The sequence below is a fragment of the Kwoniella europaea genome, chromosome 1 (genome assembly GCF_036810445.1).
Source record: "Kwoniella europaea PYCC6329 chromosome 1, complete sequence".
Taxonomy (NCBI): domain Eukaryota; kingdom Fungi; phylum Basidiomycota; class Tremellomycetes; order Tremellales; family Cryptococcaceae; genus Kwoniella; species Kwoniella europaea.
In genome coordinates this window covers 4959212-4986447 of record NC_089487.1, presented here as the reverse complement: position 1 = coordinate 4986447, position 27236 = coordinate 4959212, and the positions used below count along the sequence as shown (strand labels likewise).

The 27236-nt window shown below is 46.9% G+C and overlaps 10 protein-coding genes across 10 annotated transcripts; 4 read left to right on the top strand and 6 right to left on the bottom strand.

The window, feature by feature from the left end:
• Nucleotides 1-336: 336 nt before the first annotated feature.
• V865_001894 (uncharacterized protein) lies at nucleotides 337-651 on the bottom strand (the record flags this gene model as incomplete). The annotated part of the gene is made up of 1 exon (XM_066225708.1): nucleotides 337-651. The coding sequence occupies one exon, from the start codon at nucleotides 649-651 to the stop codon at nucleotides 337-339; it is 315 nt and encodes a 104-aa protein (XP_066081805.1).
• Nucleotides 652-1008: 357 nt separating this feature from the next.
• On the bottom strand, nucleotides 1009-2245 carry V865_001893 (uncharacterized protein; the record flags this gene model as incomplete). The annotated part of the gene is made up of 4 exons (XM_066225707.1): nucleotides 1009-1197; nucleotides 1333-1518; nucleotides 1599-2093; nucleotides 2147-2245. 4 exons carry the CDS (start codon nucleotides 2243-2245, stop codon nucleotides 1009-1011), a joined length of 969 nt encoding a protein of 322 aa, XP_066081804.1.
• Nucleotides 2246-2809: 564 nt separating this feature from the next.
• Nucleotides 2810-4093, top strand: V865_001892 (uncharacterized protein; the record flags this gene model as incomplete). The annotated part of the gene is made up of 4 exons (XM_066225706.1): nucleotides 2810-2917; nucleotides 3002-3544; nucleotides 3644-3811; nucleotides 3887-4093. The coding sequence occupies 4 exons, from the start codon at nucleotides 2810-2812 to the stop codon at nucleotides 4091-4093; spliced, it is 1026 nt and encodes a 341-aa protein (XP_066081803.1).
• Nucleotides 4094-4376: 283 nt separating this feature from the next.
• Nucleotides 4377-6217, top strand: V865_001891 (uncharacterized protein; the record flags this gene model as incomplete). Its single annotated transcript, XM_066225705.1, has 5 exons — nucleotides 4377-4556; nucleotides 4635-4868; nucleotides 4942-5268; nucleotides 5361-5710; nucleotides 5809-6217. The coding sequence occupies 5 exons, from the start codon at nucleotides 4377-4379 to the stop codon at nucleotides 6215-6217; spliced, it is 1500 nt and encodes a 499-aa protein (XP_066081802.1).
• Nucleotides 6218-8088: 1871 nt separating this feature from the next.
• On the bottom strand, nucleotides 8089-10387 carry V865_001890 (uncharacterized protein; the record flags this gene model as incomplete). The annotated part of the gene is made up of 11 exons (XM_066225704.1): nucleotides 8089-8305; nucleotides 8395-8483; nucleotides 8554-8957; nucleotides 9041-9235; nucleotides 9298-9505; nucleotides 9561-9583; nucleotides 9659-9787; nucleotides 9847-9951; nucleotides 10002-10184; nucleotides 10247-10286; nucleotides 10346-10387. The coding sequence occupies 11 exons, from the start codon at nucleotides 10385-10387 to the stop codon at nucleotides 8089-8091; spliced, it is 1635 nt and encodes a 544-aa protein (XP_066081801.1).
• A 1691-nt stretch (nucleotides 10388-12078) lies between these two features.
• On the top strand, nucleotides 12079-13932 carry V865_001889 (uncharacterized protein; the record flags this gene model as incomplete). The annotated part of the gene is made up of 8 exons (XM_066225703.1): nucleotides 12079-12240; nucleotides 12309-12387; nucleotides 12450-12810; nucleotides 12863-13034; nucleotides 13076-13210; nucleotides 13268-13499; nucleotides 13551-13607; nucleotides 13679-13932. 8 exons carry the CDS (start codon nucleotides 12079-12081, stop codon nucleotides 13930-13932), a joined length of 1452 nt encoding a protein of 483 aa, XP_066081800.1.
• A 689-nt stretch (nucleotides 13933-14621) lies between these two features.
• V865_001888 (uncharacterized protein) lies at nucleotides 14622-16141 on the top strand (the record flags this gene model as incomplete). Its single annotated transcript, XM_066225702.1, has 9 exons — nucleotides 14622-14847; nucleotides 14906-14986; nucleotides 15051-15101; nucleotides 15149-15294; nucleotides 15352-15453; nucleotides 15510-15540; nucleotides 15595-15729; nucleotides 15779-15838; nucleotides 15894-16141. 9 exons carry the CDS (start codon nucleotides 14622-14624, stop codon nucleotides 16139-16141), a joined length of 1080 nt encoding a protein of 359 aa, XP_066081799.1.
• A 104-nt stretch (nucleotides 16142-16245) lies between these two features.
• Nucleotides 16246-18097, bottom strand: V865_001887 (uncharacterized protein; the record flags this gene model as incomplete). The annotated part of the gene is made up of 8 exons (XM_066225701.1): nucleotides 16246-16616; nucleotides 16681-16780; nucleotides 16844-17037; nucleotides 17097-17200; nucleotides 17263-17425; nucleotides 17482-17754; nucleotides 17807-17906; nucleotides 17969-18097. The coding sequence occupies 8 exons, from the start codon at nucleotides 18095-18097 to the stop codon at nucleotides 16246-16248; spliced, it is 1434 nt and encodes a 477-aa protein (XP_066081798.1).
• An 828-nt stretch (nucleotides 18098-18925) lies between these two features.
• On the bottom strand, nucleotides 18926-21336 carry V865_001886 (transketolase; the record flags this gene model as incomplete). The annotated part of the gene is made up of 5 exons (XM_066225700.1): nucleotides 18926-19697; nucleotides 19756-20566; nucleotides 20623-20949; nucleotides 21016-21127; nucleotides 21187-21336. The coding sequence occupies 5 exons, from the start codon at nucleotides 21334-21336 to the stop codon at nucleotides 18926-18928; spliced, it is 2172 nt and encodes a 723-aa protein (XP_066081797.1).
• An 854-nt stretch (nucleotides 21337-22190) lies between these two features.
• Nucleotides 22191-27085, bottom strand: V865_001885 (uncharacterized protein; the record flags this gene model as incomplete). Its single annotated transcript, XM_066225699.1, has 13 exons — nucleotides 22191-22589; nucleotides 22663-22778; nucleotides 22838-23035; nucleotides 23105-23179; nucleotides 23260-23350; nucleotides 23414-23792; nucleotides 23858-25000; nucleotides 25073-25399; nucleotides 25473-25766; nucleotides 25865-26198; nucleotides 26303-26641; nucleotides 26710-26958; nucleotides 27019-27085. The coding sequence occupies 13 exons, from the start codon at nucleotides 27083-27085 to the stop codon at nucleotides 22191-22193; spliced, it is 4011 nt and encodes a 1336-aa protein (XP_066081796.1).
• Nucleotides 27086-27236: the final 151 nt, after the last annotated feature.

The window sequence follows — 27236 nt, the reverse complement described above, 5'->3', positions numbered from 1 at the left end:
TGGACTCTAGTCATGTGCTTCTCGATTTGGACTCCAGCTACTATTCGAGCCGCTCTCGTACACACATTCTGCTTAGAAACATCTGTACACAATCGAATGCATGAATATGAAAGATAATGTGGAAAGAAACAGTTTCCCTCTCTCGATCCCACCACATGATAGCCTAGACCAAACCTAATGAAAGGACCATGTATTTGCGTCGAAGTGCAATTAGTCCTGTAAATTTAAACACCATAGTCAAAGATGAGCTGTCAGCACTCAGTAAACACCGCTCGTGCTATGTAGCAGCTTGCACTTACCTCGACTCACATCTTATTCTTCGCAGTAGAAACCCATTCATGTGGTTTCTACGCCTACTTCCGAGAATTCCTCCCCCTCATCAAGATCGACAAGGTCATCTTCCCTTTCTTGTCCTTCTCCATATTCACTTACAATCTCGGGTTTAACCTCGACTTCGCTTCCAGCTCCTTCAGTCGATCGAGCGGATGGATGAGCTGATAAAATCATATCGATAGTCATCTTAGCCATACCTGAGTTTGGTGAGACCGCTTGTGGAGGTTGAATGCTGGTGGAAGTGTTCGAGGCGGAATCTGGGGTTAGTCCAACTGGTCGGAGACTTGAGCTAATGTTGCGTTGGAGATCTGATGGCATCGTCGAGGCATTACCTTGTTTGTCTTGGTAGTCATGTTCAATCTTCACCCTGGTCAGCTCATCTTGGTTTCGATAATCTGTGGTTCCATCCACTGTGACTCTGGTACCGGTATCACATGGCTCTCTTCCTTGTCCTCTTCCTTCCTATCATCCTCACTGAATTTTCATTTCATCGAGCTCAGATAAATACCATCGGAAATACGACCATCCCCCATCGTTCAGCAATTCAGAGGGCTAGAAAGGGTCTGGGACCTGGTCGAATCTCATTTGATCTAAATTAAGATGGCTTTCAAACTTGAGCCAAGTGAGTAGTCTACCTTACACTGTCAACCTAACCAGAACAAGCTAATTATATATCTAATTCATTACCACAGTCGAAATCGTAGCCATTTCCTGATCACCATCACTATCATCCGAAACACAGATCACCTCCACTTGACCCTTCTTCGTGTTCCAAGTACTAGTATCGATACCCAGTTTCCGAAGTCTGGCCATGATCTGTTCTCGTTGCGGTTGCCAAGTCCCTTGCCAATCTCGCCATGGTCTCTAGAACGCAAAAGAATAAGATAATATCAGCATTCCAGTGTCTCCCAGGGTAGTGTACTGTATTGTGTGGTTGAAGTTATTGTTAGGTGATGAATGACTCCTTATGTAGGTATAATAATGGTTCGAAAAACTCACCTGCTTTTTGAGAGCGTCCATGCAGAACCTCCTCACATCACCTCCATATATCTCCTTCTGAGTCTGTGCCCAATTAGCAATTTCGATCACTAGTATATTGAAGATCTCTTTTTTCCTATATGTTTTCTCAGGTTCGAGTAATCCTCGGATATTGGTATACTCTTTCGAGTCTTTGATCCATACTTTCTGTTGACCGATACATTATCAAGTGGAAGTGTTATCAGTGCTTAATCTCTTGGTATGCACAATAACGACCATATACTTACAAGTGGTCCGTACGATATCATCTCGAGGAGTGGGTTGACCTTGACCTTCTTCGATGTCGAGCTCTCACCAATACCCGTATCTTCCCCTTCCTCTTCTCTAAGTCGTTTTCGATTGGATATCGGACTCGATGACTGAGCAGGTGAATTAGGATTTTTGTGTTGACCCACTATTGCTGCTTGTTGAGATGGGAATCCAGGCGATGATGCAGGAGTGACCGATGGCTGGGGGCGTAGACTGGATACAGGAGTGGGAGGAACATTGGAATCGATAGATGAAGGGGGAATGATCTGATAATTCCCCTCTTCCACCAATCTATTTTGTTTACAACATTCTGATATCCAAGTCGATGCTAGAACAAACTGCCAATCGACCACCTGGTTTAGCACCCTTATCTCCTCATCGTCCTTAGGCGTGAGAGATGGTGAGCCGTCATCTCGATTGAAGATGATATGATGAGCGTCTTGTGGATTGTCGATGATCCGACCACCTTTGTTCTGCGCAAGAACACAAGTAAGCGAAAAAAAAAGAATCCAGAGGAGAGACTCACCTCGATCACCATCCTAGTCATGATACTCTCTTGAATGAGGAAGAAGGTCATGGGGAAATCGCCTTCGGCAAACAACTTCGGAGGTTTTACGGACGTCATTCTGATGGTGGGTTGGCGTCAGGGGACGCAGCACTTCGACGACGGATACTTGTTGGAGGGTGATCTGAAAGGTGATGGTGAATGTTGAGATGGAACAACTCAGAGACGAAGACAAGTGATCATCGTTTCAGTCTGATCTTTACATGTACCAGTACTGTAAGCTGATCACGTCAGCCCCCAATCACTCATTTATCACCATCACCATCACCATCACCATCACCATCATTATCGAGCACTGACCACCTCTGAAAGACATTACCCTGAATCACACAGTCACAGGGAGCACGGTCCACTTGAATCAATCATGGATCATGGATCTTCGGCACCCGAGCAGGAAGAGGAAGAAAGAAGGGGGACGAGGAACGACAGAGATGGAAATGTGGAACAACAACACTTCATCTGCTCATCAACTCATCCAACTCACAAACTATAGTCACTGTATACTACTGGATCTCCACTCCGTCCGCCATCAATCGACGGTCGATGTAAACGCCCGTTGTAGCTTGGGTTGCTCGTCATCTCCCATTCGTTGACACACCCCACACGCACATCTCTTAAGGCAAGATGGCACCCATTCAGCATACACCTTCGAAAGGTGTTTTCTTTGGTACAAGGCGACCTATAGTATTCTACATATGTGGAGGAGGTGAAGGTATACGATATGTGATCGAAGTGAGTCCATACTCTCCTCCATCTCCTCTGGTACCCTTGATGATATTCGAAATCTCGCTAAGGTCGAAAACTCGATCATCTCAGTCAAACGGAGGAGTAATTACCGCTTCGATACCGGCAGCACAAATCGTTATATTCAACCGAGATATCACCCCTGAGATCTTGTGGCCGATTTCTGTGGAGGAAAGGAAAGTCTTTGAAGTTGTTCAACGATTAGGGGAACTCCAACCTATCTTATCTTCCCTTTGGATCTATCAGGCTTGTAGAGAAGGGAAGTTGCTGGAAAGATCAAGATATACCATTCAAATTGGTGTTTATCCGATTATCCCACCGTCAACAATCGCAGTCAGCACGACCCCAATCGCACCTGTATCCGCAGGATCTCGGCCCACCACATCCGCTAGTGTTACGGTGCTCAACATTCCATCAACACCTGGTCAGCATCAACCACATGTCCTATCTCCACCACCTAAAGCATCTCACACTCCACCTGCACCTCAAGTTCAAACACAACTCGCTGTTGCGCCAATTGCATGTCCTCCGGCTCATTCGCAACCGGTGACGATAGGAAGGCAAACCAACAACAGCATATCATCAACACTTGGCGGCCCCCGTTCATCCCACCAAGTAAGTACAAAAGATTGCAGCATATGTTAAAGCACATCTTACCAACCTCTCGGAAGTTGTTTCCACGGCTGACATCCTCCCTTGTGGTCTTCAATGTAGCCCGTTGTTCCTCCAATAATCCGACCACTTTGGGGCGCTGCTGCACACGATATCAGGACTGAAGAAGCACATACAATATTGGCTGATGAGTTATATCGATTCGCTCATAAGCGTAAACAGGTCACGGAGAATGATCTCAAAGCATTCTTGAAGGAATTGGAATCCAAGGCGAGTACCATACTAAACACATCACGATGTGATTGCGAGGTGATTGATTCCCTGACGCTTACGTCTTGTGATTAGCGAAAGGAAAGACATTGGCATACTTTTTATGCGAGACATCATGAGAGCGTAGATATCATCCTAAAGGAGAAAGGTTTAGATCCCAAAGGATGGCATAATTACCCTACGAGGGGGATGAAGGATAAGATATCCAGATCCAGGATGAAAGGTTGGGCTTGGGTGGTGGAACCTGTAGAACCGATTGTTCAACCGCAATCGCTCGATTAGTGGTATAGTCATCCCTGGTATGTCGTCAAAGGTTGGCGTCCAGCTGTGTGTATATGACTTAAAAATATACAAGAAGTGTGCATGCACCTTCCTTTATGTCAACACCGATACCATCGGACAAAGGGAATACAAGGTTTGGTATTTTTGGGACCAAAGGTGTTACTGGTTATTTCTGCATTGCATTGACATACTGCATCTTCTGCTATCAGCACCTATAGTGTTTTTACTCCCCAATTGCTTTCTGGATATAGTTACACACTTGACGTTCTGGTTATTTGACATAATGGATTTAAACAACGTCTTCACCCCCGAATTCGAAGAGCGTCTCAAGAGATTGATGGGGGAAAGACAAGTACCTGGATGTTCAATCGCACTGGTCCGCCGTAATAGCACTGCAAACACTTGGGAAGAGTTGATTAAAATTTATGGTACTGCAAGGGATGATCAGCCAGTTTCTTCAAAAGTCAGTGTCCCACCCTCTGATGATCCAATGAGGTAGACGCATAATCTCTGACGGGTAGCCTGTATGTTCATACCACAGACGAGATTCCCCATAGCCTCTAACACCAAGCTTTTCACCGTTTTAGCTTTGTCCAAGCTACTGGAGGAGAACGATTTCACCTTCGATACTAAAATCAAAGATATTGTACCTGAGTTCAAGCTGGTAGATAAAGTAGCAGAGGCGAGACTGAGTGTAGCGGACGTCTGTGCTCATGTCAGCGGTGTACCAGGATATAATCTCGGTTATAAAAAAGGCCAAACGAAGTTCGATATTGTGAGTAAGGTTTACACCTGACTGTCCGTGATTAGCTAGTAGCATGGAACCTCCTGACAAGCTTTCACCGCAGTTCAAGCTGTTTGAGCACCTAGCTCCCTCAACGGAATTTAGAGGCGGTAAATCTCATCAATACAGTAATATGGGGTACGATCTACTCGGATACATAGTCGAGCACCTCTCCAAGGACACTTACAGAGATTATATCTGGAAAAACATCCTGGAACCCCTTGGCATGAAGACTGCAGGTTTTTCGCCTGATGAGAACACAGCAAAGGGGTACAGATGTGATATTGAGGAATACTTTGCACAAGGGTCACTGAGCGAGGTGGATATGGATGTGCTGGGAGATGAAAGTTGGGACAGTTCTGGTGGGTTGATCGCAAGTGCAGAGGATATGGTGAGAATGATTTTTTCCATATAGTTACGATAATCCTATCTGAGTAAAACATCATGGGAAGGCTAATGTCTTTTTGCCGATGCTGTAACCAGGTACAGTGGATGAAGGCTTTCCCCACGCTACCGGGCTACACATCTGCCGCCAAACCTCGATCATTCGATCCGAGCTGGGGAGAGAGATGGAATTACCCTTACTCCTCTGCTGTCCCCACCTATGGAGCAGGCCTTTACCAGATGACCTATAATGGTACCAGTATCCAAGAACATTGGGGATCACTCTGCGGGTATAGAGCTTTGACACTTTGGATCGAAGATGTTCAGCTGGGACTGAGGGTGATGACGAATGGAGCGGCAGGGGAAGACGTGGTGAATTTGATCAAGATGGTGGTTCTTGAGGAGTATACCGAGGGAAAGGAAGTGGGATTGGACGAATGGGTAAGAAGGTTCGTTGTTTTCAATAGATTCCTGACCTCGCAGCATCTACCAAAGCTTGGAGCGATTGTCCCCGCCATCGCTGGATGACTGACGTGCTATTTTGTAGGATCGAGCTCGAAAGAGCAGCGAAAACCGCTCGAGACTGCTCTGACTACCGTGCTATATCTTCCACCTATCCAGAATCACCCATCTCTGGGACGTTTGTATGTCCCGGCTTCCCGGTCTTGAGGCTCGACGAGACCAACTTCATGAATGTCCGACCGAACTGCGTGACTTTACCATTCCGACCTCAACTGTATGGCAACCTCAGACCTATCTTATGTAACATGGGGAATGGTAGGTATGAAGCGTGCTTCGAGCTCACCATGGCAGTCGATGGAAGAAAAAGTTTTGGGTTGCCTTTCCATCTACAAGTGGAAGAAGGAGGAAAAGACCGGTTTGAGATATTTGGTCTGTCGGGTGTGGGGTATGGAGTGGATGGAGACCAATGTCCTGCTATTTTTGTACGAGTCTAGATTGGTTCTATCTAGCGACTTGCAGTGCATTATACAGCATTAGCACTGTAGTACAGTACGTCGATCAAATGGGGCTTGTTATTATATGGCGGAGAAAGTCTTGCACGAATTTGATGCCGCATTCATACTTTCAATGGTATCTACTAGCTTTACAGTGCTACAACTTCTACACCACAGCTCCTAGACTCACAAAACGCGGCATGGGTACTGTCAGCTATGTATTCTACTGAAAATTATCAAAGAATGATGCTTACATATCATTCCTTTGAACTCCAGCCTCGAGTTTTTTGAACTATCTCCCTTCTCTTGAATAAACCATGAATACAATTGTTGATTATCGATTGAGGCATGTCATTCCAAAGCTTCTCCAAAGCTGCAAAAGCGTCATCATCATTTGTGGGATGTCTCTTGAGTAGAGCGAACTGTCTTTTAAGCCATGCCCAACATAATTGATAGGATTTAGGTCAGGGGAATAGGGGGTGATTGATGAACTGGAACCCAATTCTCGACGCTGCTGCTGCCTCCTTCTTGTGAACACCACACCCATCCTCCAGGATGTAGGGGTACCATAGCTTCTCCAACTATTCTTCAGCCTCGTCCATATCTCCTTCAGCGCCCTTCTGTTACTTGGTACAATAGATGTATGCTGTGACTCCTCCTCTCCTGTGCTTTGCTTGTATCAAACCTCACCAGCTTAGATCGCCCTCCCACCAGATTGCTCCCATATCATGACACCTGAGCCCCTCCTAAGACAGTTGTATTGGTACACTCGATCCCACTTCTCTCCTTCCTCAGTCCATCGCCATTGTCTGGTGGTATGGTTTAACTTGACCATTGACTCATCCACGTATACTACTCGCGTCCAATCAAAGTTTTGATACTCTCGGGCCCAGTTATATCGCTTTAAGGCTGTCAACTTTGATATGTATGGTTTTTCAGGTGCTAGGTTTCGTTTCAAATGAGTTCTCTTGGTGGAGAGGCGCAAAGTCTTGTCCGAAACATTGATGTCAACCTCCTGGAGCAGATGTCGATCATTGTATCCCATGTCGCGATTCTGCTTGAGGACATGCTTGATATGCCATCATCATAACTATCTAGCTTCCTAGGTCTACCACCTTGCAGGGGTCCTTCTGTGGGTCTTCCTCATCATCATCTTGGGCTCTGTTGATGGCGGACCTTATGGCACGTTGCGACACATTGTGTTTTCTAGCCACATCAGTGATTCTCATGGTGAGGGCATCTTTGGCCATTTCTACTCGCTTTTTTCGTGGAATCTTTTGGCCAGGCATGTTGGGAATGGTTCTTAGGAAGTAGAGATGCATAGACACAGTGGTTCTAGTATAAATGCGAGTAGAAGACATCACGGGAAGAAGCGGGGAGGTAGTGACGGCATCTGTGGCATCAAATTCGTGCAAGACTTTCTCCGCCATATAATATAGTTGAAATTGGGAGAGAAATCATCAACGGATATGCAAAAATGATGTGGAGCGCCGAAGTTGCTTCAACCTGTGTTTTAAGAGTCTATCTACTAATACTTGTTACTCGAAGGTTGGAGCCAGCTACGTGGCGTGGATCTGGTCAACCAATTGAATGTAAAACAGCAATCTGAAGTTGACGTAGCTTATATGCCGTCGCTTCCGCCATTTACACAAACTCAGGCAAGCGCAGTAAGTTCAAGCATATAAGATAATTTTATTCATACATGTACATGAACCTGTAGTCCGAAATCACAGACGAACAAAGACAGTCAGATGAGAAAACCCTATTTAGACCATTTGGAGAGTAGAATTGCACAGTATGTGAGTATAGATCCTCTTCTCAAAGAGCCAGAGAATCGATGTACCTGAACAGTCGTAAACCCAGGAGAGGGTTTAGACTGCCGCATGTTCGAAATAATCATCCTTTAATTTTCCTTCGTGAGGAGTGCCACCTTGAGCAGGAAGACTGAAGTTCAGGGGAGGGATACCATCAGGAGGGTATACTTTCTTCTGTCGCCACTGTGAGTGTTTACTCGGACCACTAAATAGGACGTCCATTGCCTCGATAGGGATACCTTTGGTGTCGGGAATCCAAATGAAAGTGAAGAGACTATGGTAGGTGGCAACGAGTGGACATCAGTAAGCCTAACCGACTGTCGAAGATCGCTGCACCGAAGGAGTATTCAAGCTGCTACTCACACAGTAGCGGCGCAAACACCTGCAAAGAAGATGAAAACTCCCCAATTCATTTTTAGAAGCATCTTCGGGAAGGCTTGGGTTGCAGCGAACTGGGAAACCGACAGACGACTTAGCTGATGATGGTTCATTACGTTCAAGTGTATTCATTAGCAAACTCACCGACGATAACCACTGGCAGCATCCCGCCCAAGCACCAGCCAACGATCTCAGTCGAACGGGGAAGATCTCGGCAGATACCACCCAAGGTAGACCATTACCCCCGAAAGACCACACCAGGCCGAAAATCATGATGAATGCAGTAGCCGCATTACCGCCCTTTTTCGTTGATTCAGATAAGATGGTTGATGTACCAGGATGGCCGACCTTGATGTACGTTCCAAGATAGATCAGGCACAGACCACATAATCCAGCAGAAAGCATCCATGGCTTTCGTCTTCCGAACCTGTCGATGCCCCAAATGAAGAAGACGATGGAGCCACCGGCTTTAAACAAACCGTAGATACCAGTCCAGAGGGTGACGTCGGTGAGACCAATAGCTTTAAATATACTTGGGGAATAATAATCTGGTAGGTGGAAGCATCAGCTACGCTACGTCTGACAAGTGAGTCTTTGGCCGACTGAGAAGGCAAGGGATGCGACCACTCACTTATCGTTATAGCACCTGAGAAATTCTGCAAAAACATCATACCCATAACCAACACGAATCGATGTCGAATGGACGAGACTTTCATTTCCCTCAGACAACCCATGAAATAACCTTTGATACCCTTTCCTTCCCCTCCGGCCACTTTGTTCTCCTCTTCTATCCGAGCGTGAATCATAGCAAGCTCCTCTTGGATGTCTATGCAAGGTATGTTCTCGTTAAGCCTACCACCAGATCCGGACTAGTGGACAGAGACTCACATTGGTGATCTCCGGGTAACATCCTTAACCATTCTAAATTCCTGATCGCTTCCTCTTCTCTCCCTCGCTTGATGAGCAGCATGGGTGATTCCTTGAAGAACACACAGCCAATAGCGAATAATCCACCTGGGATAAGCTGGACTGCAAGCGGAATTCGGTAAGATTTGCTAGACTGCAAATCGATGGTGTGGGTGACTCCATAATTGATCTGCGAAAGATATCAGCTGCGAACGTCGACCCACAAGAGCGGTCATGGTACCCACCCAGAATCCAACTAGATTACCAACTAAAGATAACACAAGAGGAAGCTCAATCAACATCTTCAATGTTTTCGAGGCGATCGATAGATCATATTACTCACTCTGATAGGCAATTTCGAAAAGACCTGTCAACACACCTCTAATCGGTGGGGGAGACAACTCGGCAAGGAAAGACGGAACCACTGCGGTGATGATACCGACTCCCAGACCAGTGAGCACTCGGCCAGCATCTGAAATGCATTCACGTCAGCTTCTGGCTAGATCGCAGTTTCATTATCAGGAGTCTTACAGATCATAGATAATTGATGAGATGCAGCTGTCATGACTATTGCACCGATATTGAAGATCGCAGCAGATACTTGTAAAGCTGGACGACGTCCCCAAGCTTCCATCACTACAACATATCTCAGCCTTGTTTCCCTCTCGAGGTTTGATGGCACTCACTAGGCCACGCAAAGACGGCGCCGAAGAAGCAAGCCGCTGTGAAAGAACTGGTAAGATTGGCCGAGTTGTCGGTCTTCTCTGACGCGGTCATCTTATCAATCCCGAATGCAGCTGTAAAACCGGGTCGAGTGATAGTTGTTCCAATGAAAGCCGCATCATAACCAAATGTGAGAGCTCCAAAAGCTATGAGAGAAAAACATTTAAGCTCAAATCTGGTAGATAGGATTTGTGAGAGCTATACATACCGATACAGCAACCCATAAGATACACCCGCCAATTGTAAACCTGAAGACGCAATCAGCTTCTGATTCTTGTGTCGAAGGAACATGTCAACATTTACGTACAGCGGATGGTGTTGGTCGATCTTCAATAACTTTAAACCCCATTTTGCAGTCTATCAAAATATTTCTCTAATTCGATTCGTAATATTGGGTAATATCTTGTTGCTATGACGAAACTGTCAAAAAAGCGGTCCAAGATCTTTTTCCGAAGGTGACTATTTATGTCTATCGATATCTTCGGAGACAGATGGTTGAAAAGTTGAGCATTGAAGACTAGATTTGTTGGTGACCGGATCATAATCGGTATTTCCCGATTCTTGGCATATGTACTGTATGACTGCTAAACACACTTGAGTGCATGATCAACGTCAAGCAGTACCCAGTGAGAGCGGAGAGTTGGGTGGGGTGAGTGGAGTATCCACTTGAAGAAGGGATCTGTGTCATATGAAAAGCCAGGGAAGGGAAAGAAGCCGGAAGACTCGGAGGTAAAACGCTAAAGAACAATAAGGAAAAAGCGGAGTTGATCAGGCGTACCGAATTTATGCCTCTTCTTTCCTGCGACGCACGCTGGTTTCCAATCAACTCACTTTCAGCGCATCCTCTTCCATGCGAGCCCTCTCGCCAGGGTCGGTGATCATGAAGTGAGTCTAATCAATCGAAATCGGTACATCCCGGTTCTCAGCCGTTTCTGGCTTTGTGAATAGGCTTTCGTGCGATACTATTCTGGTTGAGTGTTGCGAATGTTTCTCATAGAGATGCTCCTAACAACCCAGTTAAATGGTTTCGGTCGGTCATCTACCGATGGGTCTATTGCATTGTCACTTTGAATTTGCTGTTCGAGTTTTTTTAGATCGGAAGATCCGATCTCGTATCCGACAGCGATACCATTGGGGCCCGCAGCTGGGGGAGTTGTTCGGAATCACTGCTCTTTATATGATGTTCTCATGGACTCGAACGCGTGGTATGAATGCTAGTGCTCATAATCTGGTCAACGATATCAACATGGGCCGGCCGGGGAGATGGATGATAAGGCCAATGACATCTATGATATTCGGTGCAGTTCATGTGGGTCTTGTTTGCGATTCTGCGTGCTGATCACGCAACATGCAATTGATCTAAGCACTTGAGGTATCGTTCGAGTGAATATGTCGTATTGACCACACACGCAGATGATAGACAGTTTGGCCGGTTTCGCATGTGGTCTATGATGAATTTTCACGGACCCCTCTGGAATAACGGAAGATAAAGTTTGAAGAAGGCTTATCAACTACAAATACGTTGCTCTGGAAGACTTTGGTTGTGGTACGCAAATTCATCTGATCAGGACGTTAACATGCGTCGCGCTGGTATCAGGTAAGGCACCCTCTGGCTTCGACGTCAGTATGGGCCTACTGTCATCGGATTTACTCACCAATACAATCTGGGATGCCTGTTCGAAAAGTGTTCAGCCAACGCGCCTAACATTCACCATCTCACAAAGTCATGAACAACACCAGTGTTGGTCGTCGTGAGATCAAATGAGGACCTCTTAGCACGTACAACCTCTGCAGTATCGCTCAACTCCAACCAAATGCGTCACATGGGTGTGAGAGCTCACGTGGACCCCGCGAAACGCTACATGAATAAGCGACGGGTAGTTAGGATGGTGGATCGCACACCGGAAATAACCGATAACAGATCAAACACCTTGCAAACAGCTTGCAGTCACTGGTATATGAACACATCTCATATCATATCATCATGTTGATGGTTTCATCTCGTTACTACCAACATAAACCTTATTGACTTAACAGATAATGGTACTCCCCATAGACAACCCCACCAAATCCTTTTGGATAGAAGGTGCAGAATCTCCATTGAGAAACCACCGTTCCACCGCAGATCTACCAAAGCAGACCGATGTCTTGATCATTGGTAGTGGTTATACCGGTGCATCTTTTGCTTACTGGCTGCAGAAAGTACGTAGACGCATACTACTTCTGTCAAACATAATCATGGGGTGTCTCATGGCGTGTCTCGAATGTAGTTCGCAAGCAATGGTGCTTCGCCTGATATAGTAATGCTGGAAGCGAGGGACGTGTGCGGCGGTGCTACAGGTCGAAATGGTAAGTCTGTCCTTGCTTGAAACCGAGCATCGATATCTCAAGCTGTCTTTCACACATATCAGGTGGTCAGCTACGTCCTCATTTCTACTCTCGATACCGCAACTGGTCCACTCGATTCGGGGCGGACGGAGCGCTCAAAGTCATCCAACATGAAGCAGCCCATTTGAAGGCTTTCGACAAGTTACTGAAAAGTGAAGGGATTGCCAAGAAGGTCTGCTTCAAGCTAGGCGAGACCTTCGATGCTGCGATGTCTGAAGAAGCGTGGGATAGACTGAAGGGTGAATATGAGTTGATGAAGAAGGATCACGGAGAGAATGGTCCAATCATAGGCGAATGTCGGTTGATAGAGGACCCAAAGGAGGCTGAAGAGTTCACCCAAATGAAAGGCTGTATTGGTGCGGTAGTACATCCAAGTGGTCAAGTGTGAGAGTGCCTTGCACACGCTCCCAATAGCTTCTGCTGATGGATTACGTAGATGGCCGTACAAGTTCGTGCATGCTTTACTGGAGATACTACTTGGTACCGCAAAACTCAACCTTCAATCACATACCCCTGCTCTGGAAGTGTCGGCCAGAGATGCGGATGGTTATATAACCGTGACGACTCCCCGAGGAGATATCAAGGCGAAGACAGTAGTCCACGCAACGGTGAGTGAAGAGGACGCTGAATCCAGCTGATGAACCTGTAGAATCGATGGGCCGGTCATCTTTTAGACGAATTCCAGAAGCTCATTCATGGGGGCAGGGGTACAATAGCAGCTATCAAAGCGCCGGAAGGCTTCATCAAGAATACTGGGGCTCAGCACTGGGACGCGGTCATAAATGTGAGTCTGGATTTGACCGAAGCTGGGGCAAGGAGTGCTGATGTATTTGCTTCGCAGAATTACCATCTACAACTGCCTCCCCCATACAACACCATCATCATCGGTGGAGCTAAGCCATTGACAGTTCATGATCCGTGGCAATACATCAACAATGATAAAGAAGATGAGCAATTCAGAGGGGTTCCAGAATTCTATGCTGGCTGGCCCAAGAGAGATATTGTCGGATGGCAGGGCAATGATCCCGCCGACCTAGAGAAGAAAGTTGAGGAAGGTGGTGTATGGTCAGGTGGTGAGTCGACATGATCCCCGATCTAGGACTTTTACTCACTTCGCGCTCTAGTATACTCTTCAAGTATCGACTCATTTCCGTTCGTTGGTCCTGTACCACGACGTGACGGTCATTTCGTAGCAGCTGGCTTCGCAGGTCACGGTGAGCTCTCATTTTGACTAAACAAAGCTGATGTTTAGGTATGCCTCGGATTCTCGGATCGACCGCCCACCTGGCGCCTCTTGTCTTGAGAGAACTTGGAATTGAGTACAACACTCCTGAAGCTGCCGCAATCTTTCCTCCTTTGCCTGACCCTTTCTACGCAACCGAGCAGAGGATCGACTCACTTCAATCGGTGGATGCCATAAAAAAGTTCCAAGACGACGTGAATGATAATCTCGCCAGCTCAAAAAAGCCTTTCGCAGCTCCTTACCCACAGGTTGTTACCGATTAGGTGACCTCTCTTGATTGTAGCCCAAAATACATGCGGTATACTTGAAAATATGATAATGCATATGTCACGTGTCCAAATGGGTCAAAACCCTTCAATTCGTGACCTGCTGGCATAACACCTGCGATTTGCTCGAGCTATCACATATCGAGGAACACCTTGAAGACTTTACGTTGTATACATTTGCAGTATGTAAATTACTTGTCACTACAGAAGAACAAAATCATCTTTCGACTCCGTCATGAGCTAGGAACAACTTGTTTAGAATACTGCTCGTTTTTCGCATTTTTCCAGAATCCGAATTCCCATTTCAGCATATTGTAGATCTGATCTATTTCTATCGCTAACGATATTAGTTCGAGACGTTTTGTCAGCCAATATCATTGAGTCAATCGCAGCTCGGCAGGGAATACATGCTATGTTCAGTGGTGTCTAGCGACGGTTGCTTGGATGTCGGCTGTACGACATGCAAAGCTAGAGATAACGCATGACCAATTGCTATAAATACATGCTAAATTTAATCCAGCGTCACGCTAAACTCGTTTGCGTGAGAAAGCTTCACATACCTTATCGGTCAAATCCCGGGTAATCAACAAGTCCGAAGTAAAAGTGACTTCTACAGTGACTAACTTGACTAAAGCAGTAGATTTCTACCTGCGTTTCCTTCACCCGCCTTCACATCAGTGTTCACCATGTCGGAAACATATGAGAACGCTGTGATCACCGTGGAGCTCAGCGATAGCAAGCTGGAGGAGGTCAAGAAGGCCTATCAGAATGTGTACTACCATCCTGATGGACAAGTACCTGAGGATCACCTCAAAGTAGCCGATATATGGTACGCGAACTGGTCGGGATTTCCATCATGCGTTGCGGCTCTGAATCAGATTCCTAGAGTAAAAATCCTGCAGCTGTCATCCGGTGAGTTCAGCCATTATAGAAGTGATACTATGCTTAAGCACAAATTGTTCTGTTATAGCTGGCGCAAACAATGCTTTACAATCTTCTATCATGTCCAGCGATGAAGCTAGGAAGCAGATCAAAGTGTGTTCTTCCTCAGGTGCGTCCCATTTTACTTACATGTACAGGCAAAGCTGAAGCTCGCCTTCATCGGTGATCTCTAGGCATGCACGTTTTATCCATTCCCCAATACATCGTTGGGAACGTGATTAATTGTGGGTCTTTTGTGGTCACCTTGAGAACTCGACTGAAGCTTGCACAGTGTATATGAAGCTGCATATACAACTTCACATCGCTAGAAGCAAAAGTACCTGGCCAGCTAGGGACCAGGTGGTCGAACAATGCGGTGCAAGTGGTGAAGCCTTCCCTGGGAATAGATCTCTGTCAGGCAAGACTGTGGGCCTATTGGTGAGCGCTGCGTCCTGGCTCTCGAATGTTCAGTAATTGATGATCGGACCCGACCAGGGGTATGGTCATATCGCCCGGGAAACCGCCAGATTATTCAAAGCGTTCAACTGTAAGATCGTTGCGGCCAACTCGAAAGGAGATAGACGTGCAGAGGAAGGGGTGAGTGATCACTTGATGGAGCGTCTTTCAGCAGCTTAGGCAAGCATCGTTGGTAGTATCGTATGCCTGGAACAGGGGATGCCGATGGTCAGTAATTTGATTCAAGACTTTGTGCAGCTTGGCTGATAAGGGTCTCCTCAGGCTCGATCCCTGAGCAATTCTATTCCACCAGCGACGAGCAGTCTTTCCAAGAATTCCTTAGTCGATGTGATATCTTGGTAGCCAGTCTCCCTTCGACCCCGCAAACCACCAATATGTTGAAGCAGAAGCATTTGGGTATGTCCAGCTGGTCATTGTATATATGCTCATACTGACACAAGTATAGAATCCCTTCCTCATGGCTCGGTTTTCGTGAATGTTGGACGAGGAGATCTAGTCAAGTCTGGTGAGTGCCAGCATAAGCCTGCAGCATGTATAAACTGCTAATTGTAACGGTACAGAGGACATCTTAGGAGCACTAGACACTCCAAGGGGCCTGTGGGGTGCTGTGCTGGACGTGACTGATCCTGAACCTCTGACCGAAGGTCATCCTCTTTATACACACTCCAACGTCATCGTTACTCCGCATACCAGTGGAAGTGTGGAAGGATACTTCGATGTGGGCGCTGATATACTCATCGCTCAAGCTGCCATGTTAAGAGAGAACAAAGAAGCTTTGAATGTGGTGGATCCAGCCAAGGGATATTAGACACATAGATAGTAGACGGAATGTTTCAGCCAACATCGTTGCGATTACATGCACAAATTACAAATGTGATACCAATTTCAGGACAAACAATCTCTCATCCCCCATCACAAGTTCCACGCCTTAGCTAAAGCTCGACCCATTCTTCGACATCCTTCTTCCATCTCTTCCGGCGGAGGTAGAGAGAAACTGATTCTGACAAATATTCGCTTGGCTTCCTCTTCTTTTGTCCAGGTACTGATGGATGGAGCTTTGAAGAATTCTGAAGGTGCCATCAGGACTTTTTCGTCGATCATGGACTTGAACACCTTCTTCGAAATTGCTTCGGGATCCTCAGCAGGGAAGGAGGGGTGGGATTCGATCTTTAGTCGAACCCATAAGAACATGCCTCCACTCGGTGCGGGTAGTTCGATGGTTTCATCGGGGACATGTTTCTTCAAAAGGTCGATCATCATTAAACATCGTTTGGCGTAGATATCTGGGTGATGGAATGTATTTCAGTGATGTTTTGAAGCCACCGAGAGAAAGAGTGAGGGACTTACCAGATATATAAGGGATATATTTCTTCTCAAACCCATCGTGAGAGCCCCAAGCCCTTAGTATAGCAGCTATGGCGGCAATGGAAAATCCTGATGGGCATTGCTGTTGAGTTTATGCTTGTTAGATGGACCACAGCGAAGTGTTAATGAGAGGAACATCACTCACTGTCGCACTCTCCCTAGTGTTCATGATTTTTTCCACTAGGGTACTGTGTCCGGTGATCCACCCTAATCTACTTCCAGGAGCAACGATCTTCGAAAAACTGTCTACTCTGATCACCCTGCCATCGGTGTCCAAAGAAAGGAAACTGGGTACAATGGGGCTGTCTGCTCCATTGGGTCTTATCTGGAGGAAACAGTCTTTGCGGCGGGAATTAGCAACAGGGGATTTTTCCCAGATCGCCAGGGAGCGAGCTTACAAGGATCGTCCTCGCAGATCAACACATCCCATTTCCGACATACGGCGTAGATCTCTCGCTTCCGGTGAGCTGGTATGGTGACACCAGCTGGGTTGGAGCAAGTGCTGTTGGCGGATCAGCAAAAGCTTTATCGAAAAGATTAAGCTTAGGAGAAAGGGCGACTCACGGGACCAGCACAAGCATCTTCGGTCTGGGTCCTTCTCTCTCTTTTTCGTCCCAGTTTGTCAAAATCTCATCCAAAGCTTCTGGGACCAAGCCTTCCGTGTCGAGAGGGACACCTAGGCAGTTGATGCCCAGCGTTGCCGCAGGACTGAGAAGACCAGGATATGCTGGAGATCAGTCAGCAGGGTGTGCAGATCCAGATGTGGAAGACTCTGTCACTTACCAAACTCCTCAACTAGCATATAATCCCCCCTATCAAAACAGGCCCTCATGACCGCATCTACACCATCGGTGTTACCGGCAGTGCAAAGATTCACCCAGTCATTGTATGGCGGTGCGTGTACGCGTTGAATGTGTTCCTTGATCCAGCCTAATAAGTGGGGAGTACCGTAGGTCGCAGAGTATTGCAATTCCCCAGAAAGATCGGGGAAAAGGTGATCACCTTTCACAGGATCGCTATATGGTGCAAGAGGTAGCATATCCCCAGGTGACCGACCTGGAGGTTGTTCAGTTACCCTCCCTTATCGTCGCAAATGGACTCCACTCACTCTCGTGCCCAGGTATGAATACTGATTTTCCCGCGAAAGGTATTGATAAAGTCATTCCGTTCACTGGCCAAGTCGAAGGATGAGGGATACCAACTCCGAACTGACGATTATCCATGGGGTCAGTATTCCGAATGGTAGCCGCAACATGAATCACAAGCTCACACTGATCATACCAGGTATTTCAAAGTATGGCCTCAATTCCTTTAGCTGCGACCTCTTCCTCCCAGTTGACTCCTTGCTGAAGTACTTGGTGAAGTCGATGGTGACTGGTGCGGGATCTATCGACGGCATGGTGTGTTATGGATCTGATCAGGTCTCTAGACAAGGTTACAGGAATATCAAAAACGATAATGCGTAGTGACAGCAGATGGTCAAGACACGAATGAGACCCTCTTATTGCTCATACTACTGAGGATATATAAACAGATCCAGACAGCCCCAAAATCCCATCGTATTGTCTCGCTTATTTGCTCGAATCCCAATGGTTAAATCACAGGGTTACGGCAGACTCAACCGACGGTAAAAGCACACCGGATTTGACCGAGATGACATGTGAACAGTGCTTTCGGATCTCCATCATATCGTTTCTCCCTTCAGTCTTATAGAATCATACTGCTAAGTTCCTCTGGACCTAGGACTATTCTATTTAATGTGTCCCAGAATACAGAGAGGTCGCTGCACCGTTTTAGTCATAAAATAGGCATGGCTGCCAAGAAGCGACACCGCTAAACTCGTTAGATTACTGCACACCCTTGAATGCTTACATGTTCTTCCAAAAGTCTCGTTCATGCATAGCACCAATAGGGTATATGATTTGTCCCCATGCCACATAGTCGTTCATAATCATCGGTATATGACCCCGATGTCTCAAATCAACTGAATTTTCGCTTCCAACACCGTATGAGAGCTTGCTTGGTGTTCACAATGGTGTAGCTCTTCGTCTTCAAATAGTGCAGCCCTAAGAGATGACGTGTCGTCGAGTGTAAGATAACTCCGTGCACACAGCGGATGAAATCAGGATGCCGTTCAACGAAGCTTTTCATCACAGATACATATACATGATACAAATTTTCTTGTTTTTGATATGGACAATCTCAAGTCATTCAACAAGGACCCCGCTTAATGCCCCTGATTCTGATGCAAGAGAAGCTCTTCGAATTCGCCCACACCGGGTAAATCCCAGCCTTGAGAGCTCTTCCTGGTCTCAGCCCAAGCAGATATCTTAGCAGCCAAGTTTTTGGGGCCGAAACCAAAGTGTTCGAACAAAGTGCTGTAGGGAGCCGAGTGACCGAAACCAGTCATGTGTGCACCAGCATGAGCGTACTTTGCCCACCCGAAAGAACAGTATGGTTCGATGGCGATAACCAATGATTTGCTGGAAGGGATAATCGATCTTCGATATTCAGCTGATTGCTGGTCGAATCTTCCCATATGAGGCATCGACACAACTCTAACTTTGTAGTCAGAAAGCAGCTTGGCGGTGTCGACAGCTCGAGCGACTTCCGAACCAGTGGCGACAAGAGTGATGTCAGGTACTTCACCGGCATCGCCGTGAACGATATAAGCACCAAACTGGACCTGATTTCGATCGGTACCAGCCAAGAGAGGTACAGGTTGTCGAGTAAGCGAAAGTAAACTAGGGCGTTCGGAATCTTTCAGGGCTAAGATCCATGCTCCTGCAACTTCCTCAGCATCTGCAGGTCGGATGTAGTTGAAATTGGGCAGAGCCCTCAGGAAAAGTGGGAAAGCCACAGGTTGATGGGTTGGCCCATCCTCCCCGACACCAATGGAATCGTGGGTCGCAATGGCGATGAATCGGAGCTTCATTAAAGCGGCCATACGCAAGGATGGAGCGGCGTATAACCAGAAAATGAAGTAACTGGACATGATACTGCGAAAAGATCAAATCGTTAAATTTCTGCATGTGCGTGGCAATGAGGGCAACTTACGGTACAATCGACCCTTTATGCCATGCAGCCAGACCATTTGCTACACCTACCATGGCATGTTCTCTGATACCGTATCTAATTTGACGACCAGAATAATCGCCATAACCAGATTTGGGGTTCTGGAATTCCACCATTTTATCCCAGTTGACAAAGGTTGATTCACACAGATCGGCACTCCCGACCAAGAAAGAATTATCTTGAGGTACCACCGATCGGAGCATGATTCCACTAGATTGTCTTGTGGCTTTTGGATCTTGTGGTAGAAAGGCCTTGAGAGGTAGATTGTTTTCCCAACCTTCAAGTCGTTCACCTGCTAATCTTCTTTGGAATTCTTTGGCTTCAGCTGGATAAGCTTCAGTATATTTTCTGAAAAGCTCGTTCCATTCTTTCTCGTCCTTCTCGCCTCTAGCCTTTGACTCCTTGAAGTAATCGTAAACCGATGGGGCCACGACAAACTTCTCCTTAGGATCGAAACCGAGAGCTTTCTTGACGTTGGCAACATCGTCCTCACCTAATGCGGCTCCGTGTACCTTCCCACTACCTTGATTGGCTGATCCGATACCAATGACCGTCTTGATGTTGATGAATACGGGTTTACCGGTGAAAGATTTGGCTTGATCAAAGGCTTCGACGATAGCTGCCAGGTCATTAGACCCATCATCGACCTCCAGAACGTGCCATCCCATAGATCTTAGTTTGGCAGAAGTATCATCGGTGAAACAGATGTCAATGGTACCATCAACAGTGACTGAGTTGTTGTCGTATACAAGGATAAGGTTGTCAAGACCCCAATGACCAGCCATGGAGATGGCTATAGAGGTTTCATGAGCGAGGCTACAAATCGCAAGATGGAAAAAGACAACAAACCTTCCTGTCCAACACCTTCTTGCAAACATCCATCTCCAGTGAAACACCAAACCTTGTTATCTATGATTGGGTAACCGTCCTTGTTGTAGGTGGCGGCCATATTCTTGTTCGCTATGGCAAGACCAACGGCATTGGCGATACCTTGACCCAACAGACCGGTGGTCAATTCAATACCTGGATATTCGATTTCAGGATGACCGGCGGCTATACCATCCATAGTTGGGGCATGATAGTTCTTGATTTGGTCGAGGGTCCAGGTAGAATATCCGGATAGATGAAGCAGGATGTATTGAAGGAGACATGCGTGTCCAGCGGAAAGAACGAACCCTGTAAGACGTGATACGTCAGGATGTTCGTTATGGGGGCAACCGATGGACGATAGCAGCTACTCACGATCTCGGTTAATCCAATCTGGATTAACAGGGTTGTACCTCATACTGTATCGCCAAAGAGCAGTAGCAATAGCAGCGGCACCCATCACTGTCCCGGGGTGCCCACCCTTGTACTACTCGTCCAAGTGATTAGCGAAATCCACTTCTTGGGCGAAGTATGGGGACCACGCACCTGTTGGCACAGATCGGCACCGAGACATCTTATGGTATTGATGACCAGCTTTTCGGTATCGGGAGTGGACGCTTTGCCCGATACGTGAGGGTCTTTGCTGAGTGCAGTGCCGTGTGAGGCATCGAGGTGTTGAGTAGCTACAGGTGACATATTGACTGAATAAACGTGCTATTCCAAGGAAGCAGTGGAGCTCACCTTCCCATAACAACTCATACATACATGTATGTATATGTATGTGTTGAAGCCCAAAAGACGAACAGCGTAGAAAGGTGAAGGTTGACTGGCAGTCATGTTTTCCGGAACGATGATGGTTCCGGAGTTATAAAACCGGATCACCTCTCGGACCCCAATTACCACATGGGGCCGCAGACTTACAGTGGGGCTGGTATGCATAGCGGGGCCCTTAGCTCGAAATATGCACGACAGTGCTGGTGGATCGTTGGTTGTGGTGACGAGAATGGAGATGCATGCAGTGCCCGATCGGGCTTTCGGTCTCATCCTTCTTAAGAACATCGTTTTCGAGCCGAAACTAAAATCCGCTCGATATTTAACCATATCTCACCGGTAGATCCACATGTTTTAAGCGGACTTGAACAATGCCTTCTTCCTATGTACCATAGGTCATGACTAGGCTCTGTACTCTCATGAATGCTCCGCAATTGCACCGCTTTTGGTCTGGACAGTATGCCGAACCGTGACAGATGAGTCAGGTAGGTCACACAAAAGGGCAAGTCAATCATATAGTGCGGGCTTCACACACCAGAGGTTTCTTTGTTTGGCCGGAGAAGCGGGGGAAGACCTGTGTTAGGGCCTATCTCTTACCACAGCTCCAGACAGGCTTGTGTGACGTTAGTTCGGGAGGTCACAGACATCGATAGGCATCGGGATCGTAACGTGTAGGCGGTATTTAGGCTATTATAACTTCCAATACTTGAAAGTTTATCTACACGTACATGCGTTGTCCAAGGTCATATGGCCGACGGTAATTGCTCCACACTGAATTGCTATTGCCCTTCCAGTGAGCCCCAGCCACCTCCCCCGGGAGTTTCGATCCTAACTCTATCACCGCTGTTCAACTTGGCGATACCATTGCTGCCCACTCCTATTTCCGTATATCCCTGAGGGTTCTCATCTATATCTAAATTTTTATTCAGTCTGTACACGGTATTTTTACCTCTCTGACCTTCTGCACCTCCCTCCATACCTCTCGGATGGAACACCCTCCTCTGAGAGACGATTGAGAAGTTCAATGGCATCCTAGCTTCGAAGAGTTTCGACATCCCGTCACCGCCCCTGTACTTGCCGTTACCGCCCGAGCCACGACGAATGGCAGACTCAACCAATAACATAGGACATCGCTGCTCGAAGATCTCCGTGTCGGTCAACCTGGTGTTCGTGCAGTGCTAGCAGTCGGAGAGCAATAAGTATGAGGCATTATGGGTTCATACTTTTGTAAGTGAGGGACATAAAACTTACAACATGTACACAATTCGCCCCATTCCATGACGGTCCTGCACCACTTCCACCACCGAGTGATTCACCATACGAGAATCCAGGTGTCACCTTGCCAGATGCATCTTTTCCTCCAGACCCTATTTTTAGTCAGTCAGTCAGCAAGGGCCAGGCAAGGCACAGCGTGTCATCTACTTACCAAATCCAGTGGAAGATGCACATCCCTGAGAGCATGCTGCAGCCTTGAAGGCTTGTAAGATAATGTCAACTAATCGTTGAGAAGCGAGAGTCGATCCGGAGATCGCGACCACACCAGTTGGGTTGATATAGGATCCGAGTGGGACCATGTTGGTGATAGGGTCTAGGACACCTTGGTTCAATGGCATAGGGATCTCGGCTGTAAGACGTGCGAACTTCGTTAGAATCCACAAAGGGTGACAAAGTTGAAAAAAAAAGTCAAGCTTACGAGATATCATGGATCGCAAGCAGTAGATGATAGCTGCGTATGTCAAGGCGACAGGCATATTGCAATTGCCCAAGACTGCAATGCATAGGATGTGTCGGATCAGCGCTATTCTGGATAGTTGGAGTGTCGGAATCAATTATGAGGATGTCACTCACCTTGTGGTCCTGTGCCGTTCCAGTCGAATTCGGCGGTACCTTCCTCTCTATTGATTCTTACTTCCAGCTTGATCTCTGTACCATCGTCCATCTGCGATGTATCATACCAAATATCAGGCTTAGACTTCCATAGTTCAAGAGCTTAACCACTCACATAATCGCTAGCCCTGAGCGGTTTACCCTCAAATTTATCATAGGTGTTCCTCAAGAAATCCTTGATAGTCTCTCTAGCGATGATTTGGATTTCCTTCATGTAGAATAAGACAGTCTTCGTGCCAAATTCCTCGAATAGCTTGTTGACCAGTTTTATACCTCTTACATTCGCTGAAATAGCGGCTTGCAAATCCGTGATGTTATGATCGATCCTTCGAGTAGCACTGCATCCTGGCCTTTCGGCGACTTTTCCGAATAAATCTCTGACGCCTTCTTCGTTGAATGTGCCTTGCGAGACGAGCTTGAAAGTATCAATTATCACACCTTCTTCCCATAGCTCTTTAGCAATGGGGTTCATCGACGTCACACCTGTGCCACCACTACAGGATGGAGTGAAGCTTAGTTATAGCTCCCGGAAGTTAAGCGGACGGAATATCTTACGCACATATCACTATGGTGTCCTCTGCTAGCCACGTAGAACAGTACCTTGGTATCGCTCCCAGGCTCAAAGACGGGAGTGACAGTAGTCAAATCTGGCAAATGAGTACCTCCCCACTGAGGGTGATTGGTCAACAGGACATCACCAGGTTTCAATCTGCCTAGCCAGTGATTATGCTGTGCTTGAACGGCGTACTGCATACTACCGAGATGAACTGGTATATGAGGTGCATTGGCCACCAGAGCTCCGTCGGTACCATGAATCGAACAGGAGAAATCCAATCTTTCTTTGATCGATACTGAGACAGAGGTTCGTTGCAGTGTATGACCCATCTGTTCAGCTATGGACATGAATCGATTGGCAAACACTGCCAACATGATTGGGTCGGTTGACAGTTCTCCCTCCTCCTTTTTTGATGTCGATGTCGAGTCTTCCAGTTGGACTATGACGTGTTCTTTCAGTACAACCGCTCGCGCGGAGGGTTCAACCACAATGGTTTGCGTAGAGTCGACGATGATGGCAGGTCCATTGATCTGACTGTTGACAGGTACTTGACTCAGAACGTATACTGGAGTCTGGAATCCTTGTACGCCCGAAGAGGTATCGAAGTAAGCTTGATTGAAGGTAGAGGGTTTGACAGCTCTTGGCGATGTCACTGGTTGCGATTCTACTTGCTGCAAGCCGACAGCATAATCCGTTGGTGTAACATTGAAGGTCTTCCCTATACCTCGGACACGTATGTTTGACATCAATACCTTTCTGTTCGAGGAGAAAGAGGTTTCTCTGAGATGAGCTTCGATGAAGTCGTTCTTTAGAGATGGGGTGAATGGTATCTGCAATATGGTATCTGCGCCATCGTATTGTACCGCGATGGTGACTGTGAAATCGACCTCGTCTTGCTTAGCCCCTTGTTCCTGTAATTGTCTAAGCACGTCTAATTTTAAAGAATCGATTCTCTTGGAAGCCTCCGAATATGTCTTAGACTGTTCGAAATCCTCGAGCACTTCCGCTGATAAGGGTGAAGCAGCTTCGGCAGATAAAGAGGCGCAGGCGATACCGTAAGCTGAAAGAATGGAAGAAAATCGGGGTACCACAACTGTTTCGATTCCCAAACCCGCTGCGATAGCACAAGCATGTTGACCTCCAGCACTAGATCAGTGGTTGTAGATCAGTGCCATGTAATAGGAAGAAAAGGCGACAAGGAAAATTCTAACCACTCACCCTCCGAAACAACATAGATCATGGGAAGACATGGCGAAGCCTCTCTGCTCCGTAATCTGCCTCATTGGTCTACTCATCCCTTCATTCGCTACCTTGATGAATCCAGCAGCTACTTCTTCAACAGTATAGGGGGTCTTACCAGGTCTGGAAGCGTTGATTTCCTTTGTAAGCGCTTCAAATTTAGTTCTTGAGGCTTGCAGATCCAATGGTTCATCTGCATTCGGACCAAATATTCGAGGGAATTGGGATGGAATGAGTCGTCCAAGAATCAAGTTGGCATCGGTAATGGCTAAATCTCCGCCTTTTCTGTAACAAGCCGGGCCGGGACTAGAAGACGGCCATGACGATCAGCATCGCTGAATCCAAGCTGCTAGAATGCAATAGAAACAGCAGTACTTACTGAGCACCGACACTTTCAGGACCAACCACAAACATCCCGTTCTTATATGTCAACTTTGATCCACCACCGGCAGCAACTGTCTCGATCGACAGTTGCGGACAAGCAATGGGCACGCCAGCGACGACACTTTCGAAAGTCAACTCAAATTCTCCTGAGAACCTCGAAACATCTGTCGAGGTTCCACCCATATCGAACCCTACTACTGGTCTAGCGCGTGTTTGACTATAGGCTGTCAGTGCTGATCCGACAAATCCACCTGCTGGTCCTGATAGTACCGCTCTAAGTCCTGAGAACCTGTAGAAAAGGTGTTAGCGATTGCGTTGGCTTGGAGGAAGCCCTGAATGGTCGACAAACGAAGACTCCCAAGGCACCTGGAGAACGGATGCACTCACTTATCAGAAGAGACCAATCCACCATCCGATTTCATAAATTCACTTCTTTTACTTGCCTTCTTCCCCTCAAAATGACTGTTGAAGCCATCAACGTATGCTCTCAGTACGGGAGATAAATAGGCATCGATGACCGCCGAGTTTCCTCTAGGAAGCACTTTGATAGCGGGAGAGAGGTCGGATGAGAGTGATATCTGGGTGAAACCGATCTTATTGGCAATTTCGCCAATCTGTCTCTCATGTTGAGGATACGTGTAGGAATGTAAGAGACACATCGCCAAGGCTCTGAGACCTCGATCATACAGGTTTTGAAGATCAGACGTTATTTGTTCGACATCTGCAGGAAGTCATGATCAGCTCGATGTTCCGAGCACCATGCCATCGAGACTATTTGGAAGCGCACAGATCCTCGGAAGGTATGATCGGGGAGAAAAGACTCACCTAAGGGTTTCAATATCCTTACAGCTTCCCCACTGACACCCATGACCACATCTACGTCTCCCGCTTGCTTAGCTCTCGCAATTAACTCTTCCGCGGCAGGTGCATTCTGATCTAATGACCATCCTTCTAGGGTTACTCTTTCTCTCGCCTGAACGACGTCTTCAGGCTTATACAGCATCTTCACTTTCCCAGAGATCGATAAGTCAAACAGGTCCGGTCGGGTCTGATCGCCTATCTCAATCATATCCTTGAATCCCTCGGTAAGTATCAAGCCGAAAGGCTCTCCTTTCTTCTCCAATAAAGCGTTTGTCGCGACGGTGGTACCCATTCGCACCGACTCTGTATTGAAAGACGGGCGACCGGTGAGCACTATACTCCCGGATCATGACCATATTGCCGGCACTCACCTATCAAAGAAGTATCATACAATACTCCTCTTGGTACCTTCTCCTTCTTCACAATCTGCAATAACCTCCTGATACCTTCACTAGGCGCATCGTCGTAATTTGCCGGATCGACACTTAATAGCTTGAAAGTCACCTGGACCCCTCCATCCTGTTCATCTCCAGGTATGATGTCTGCGTTGCCGAGAAGTTCAAGTGGTATAGGTGGGCTGTAAAGGTGATTAGGGATGAAAGCCCATACATCACAAAAAGCTACGATTGATATCAGCGTACAACCATGAGTCAAGGTATGATGGGCGGGGCGGTACGTACTTCCTCCTCGGTCGATTGCTACTCTGACGCCTTCACTAACTGGTTGAGGCGCCGGTTCGATAGCCATGATGATAGCCTGTCACTGGGTTCAGGTGTTGTGTGACTCCAGGATGTCTGAGAAGCGAGGTGGTCACAATGATGGGTTATCTATATTTGTATGAGCAGCAAACCCAACCAAACGGATGTTACTCATACAGAAAATTATTCAGCTGATAGTC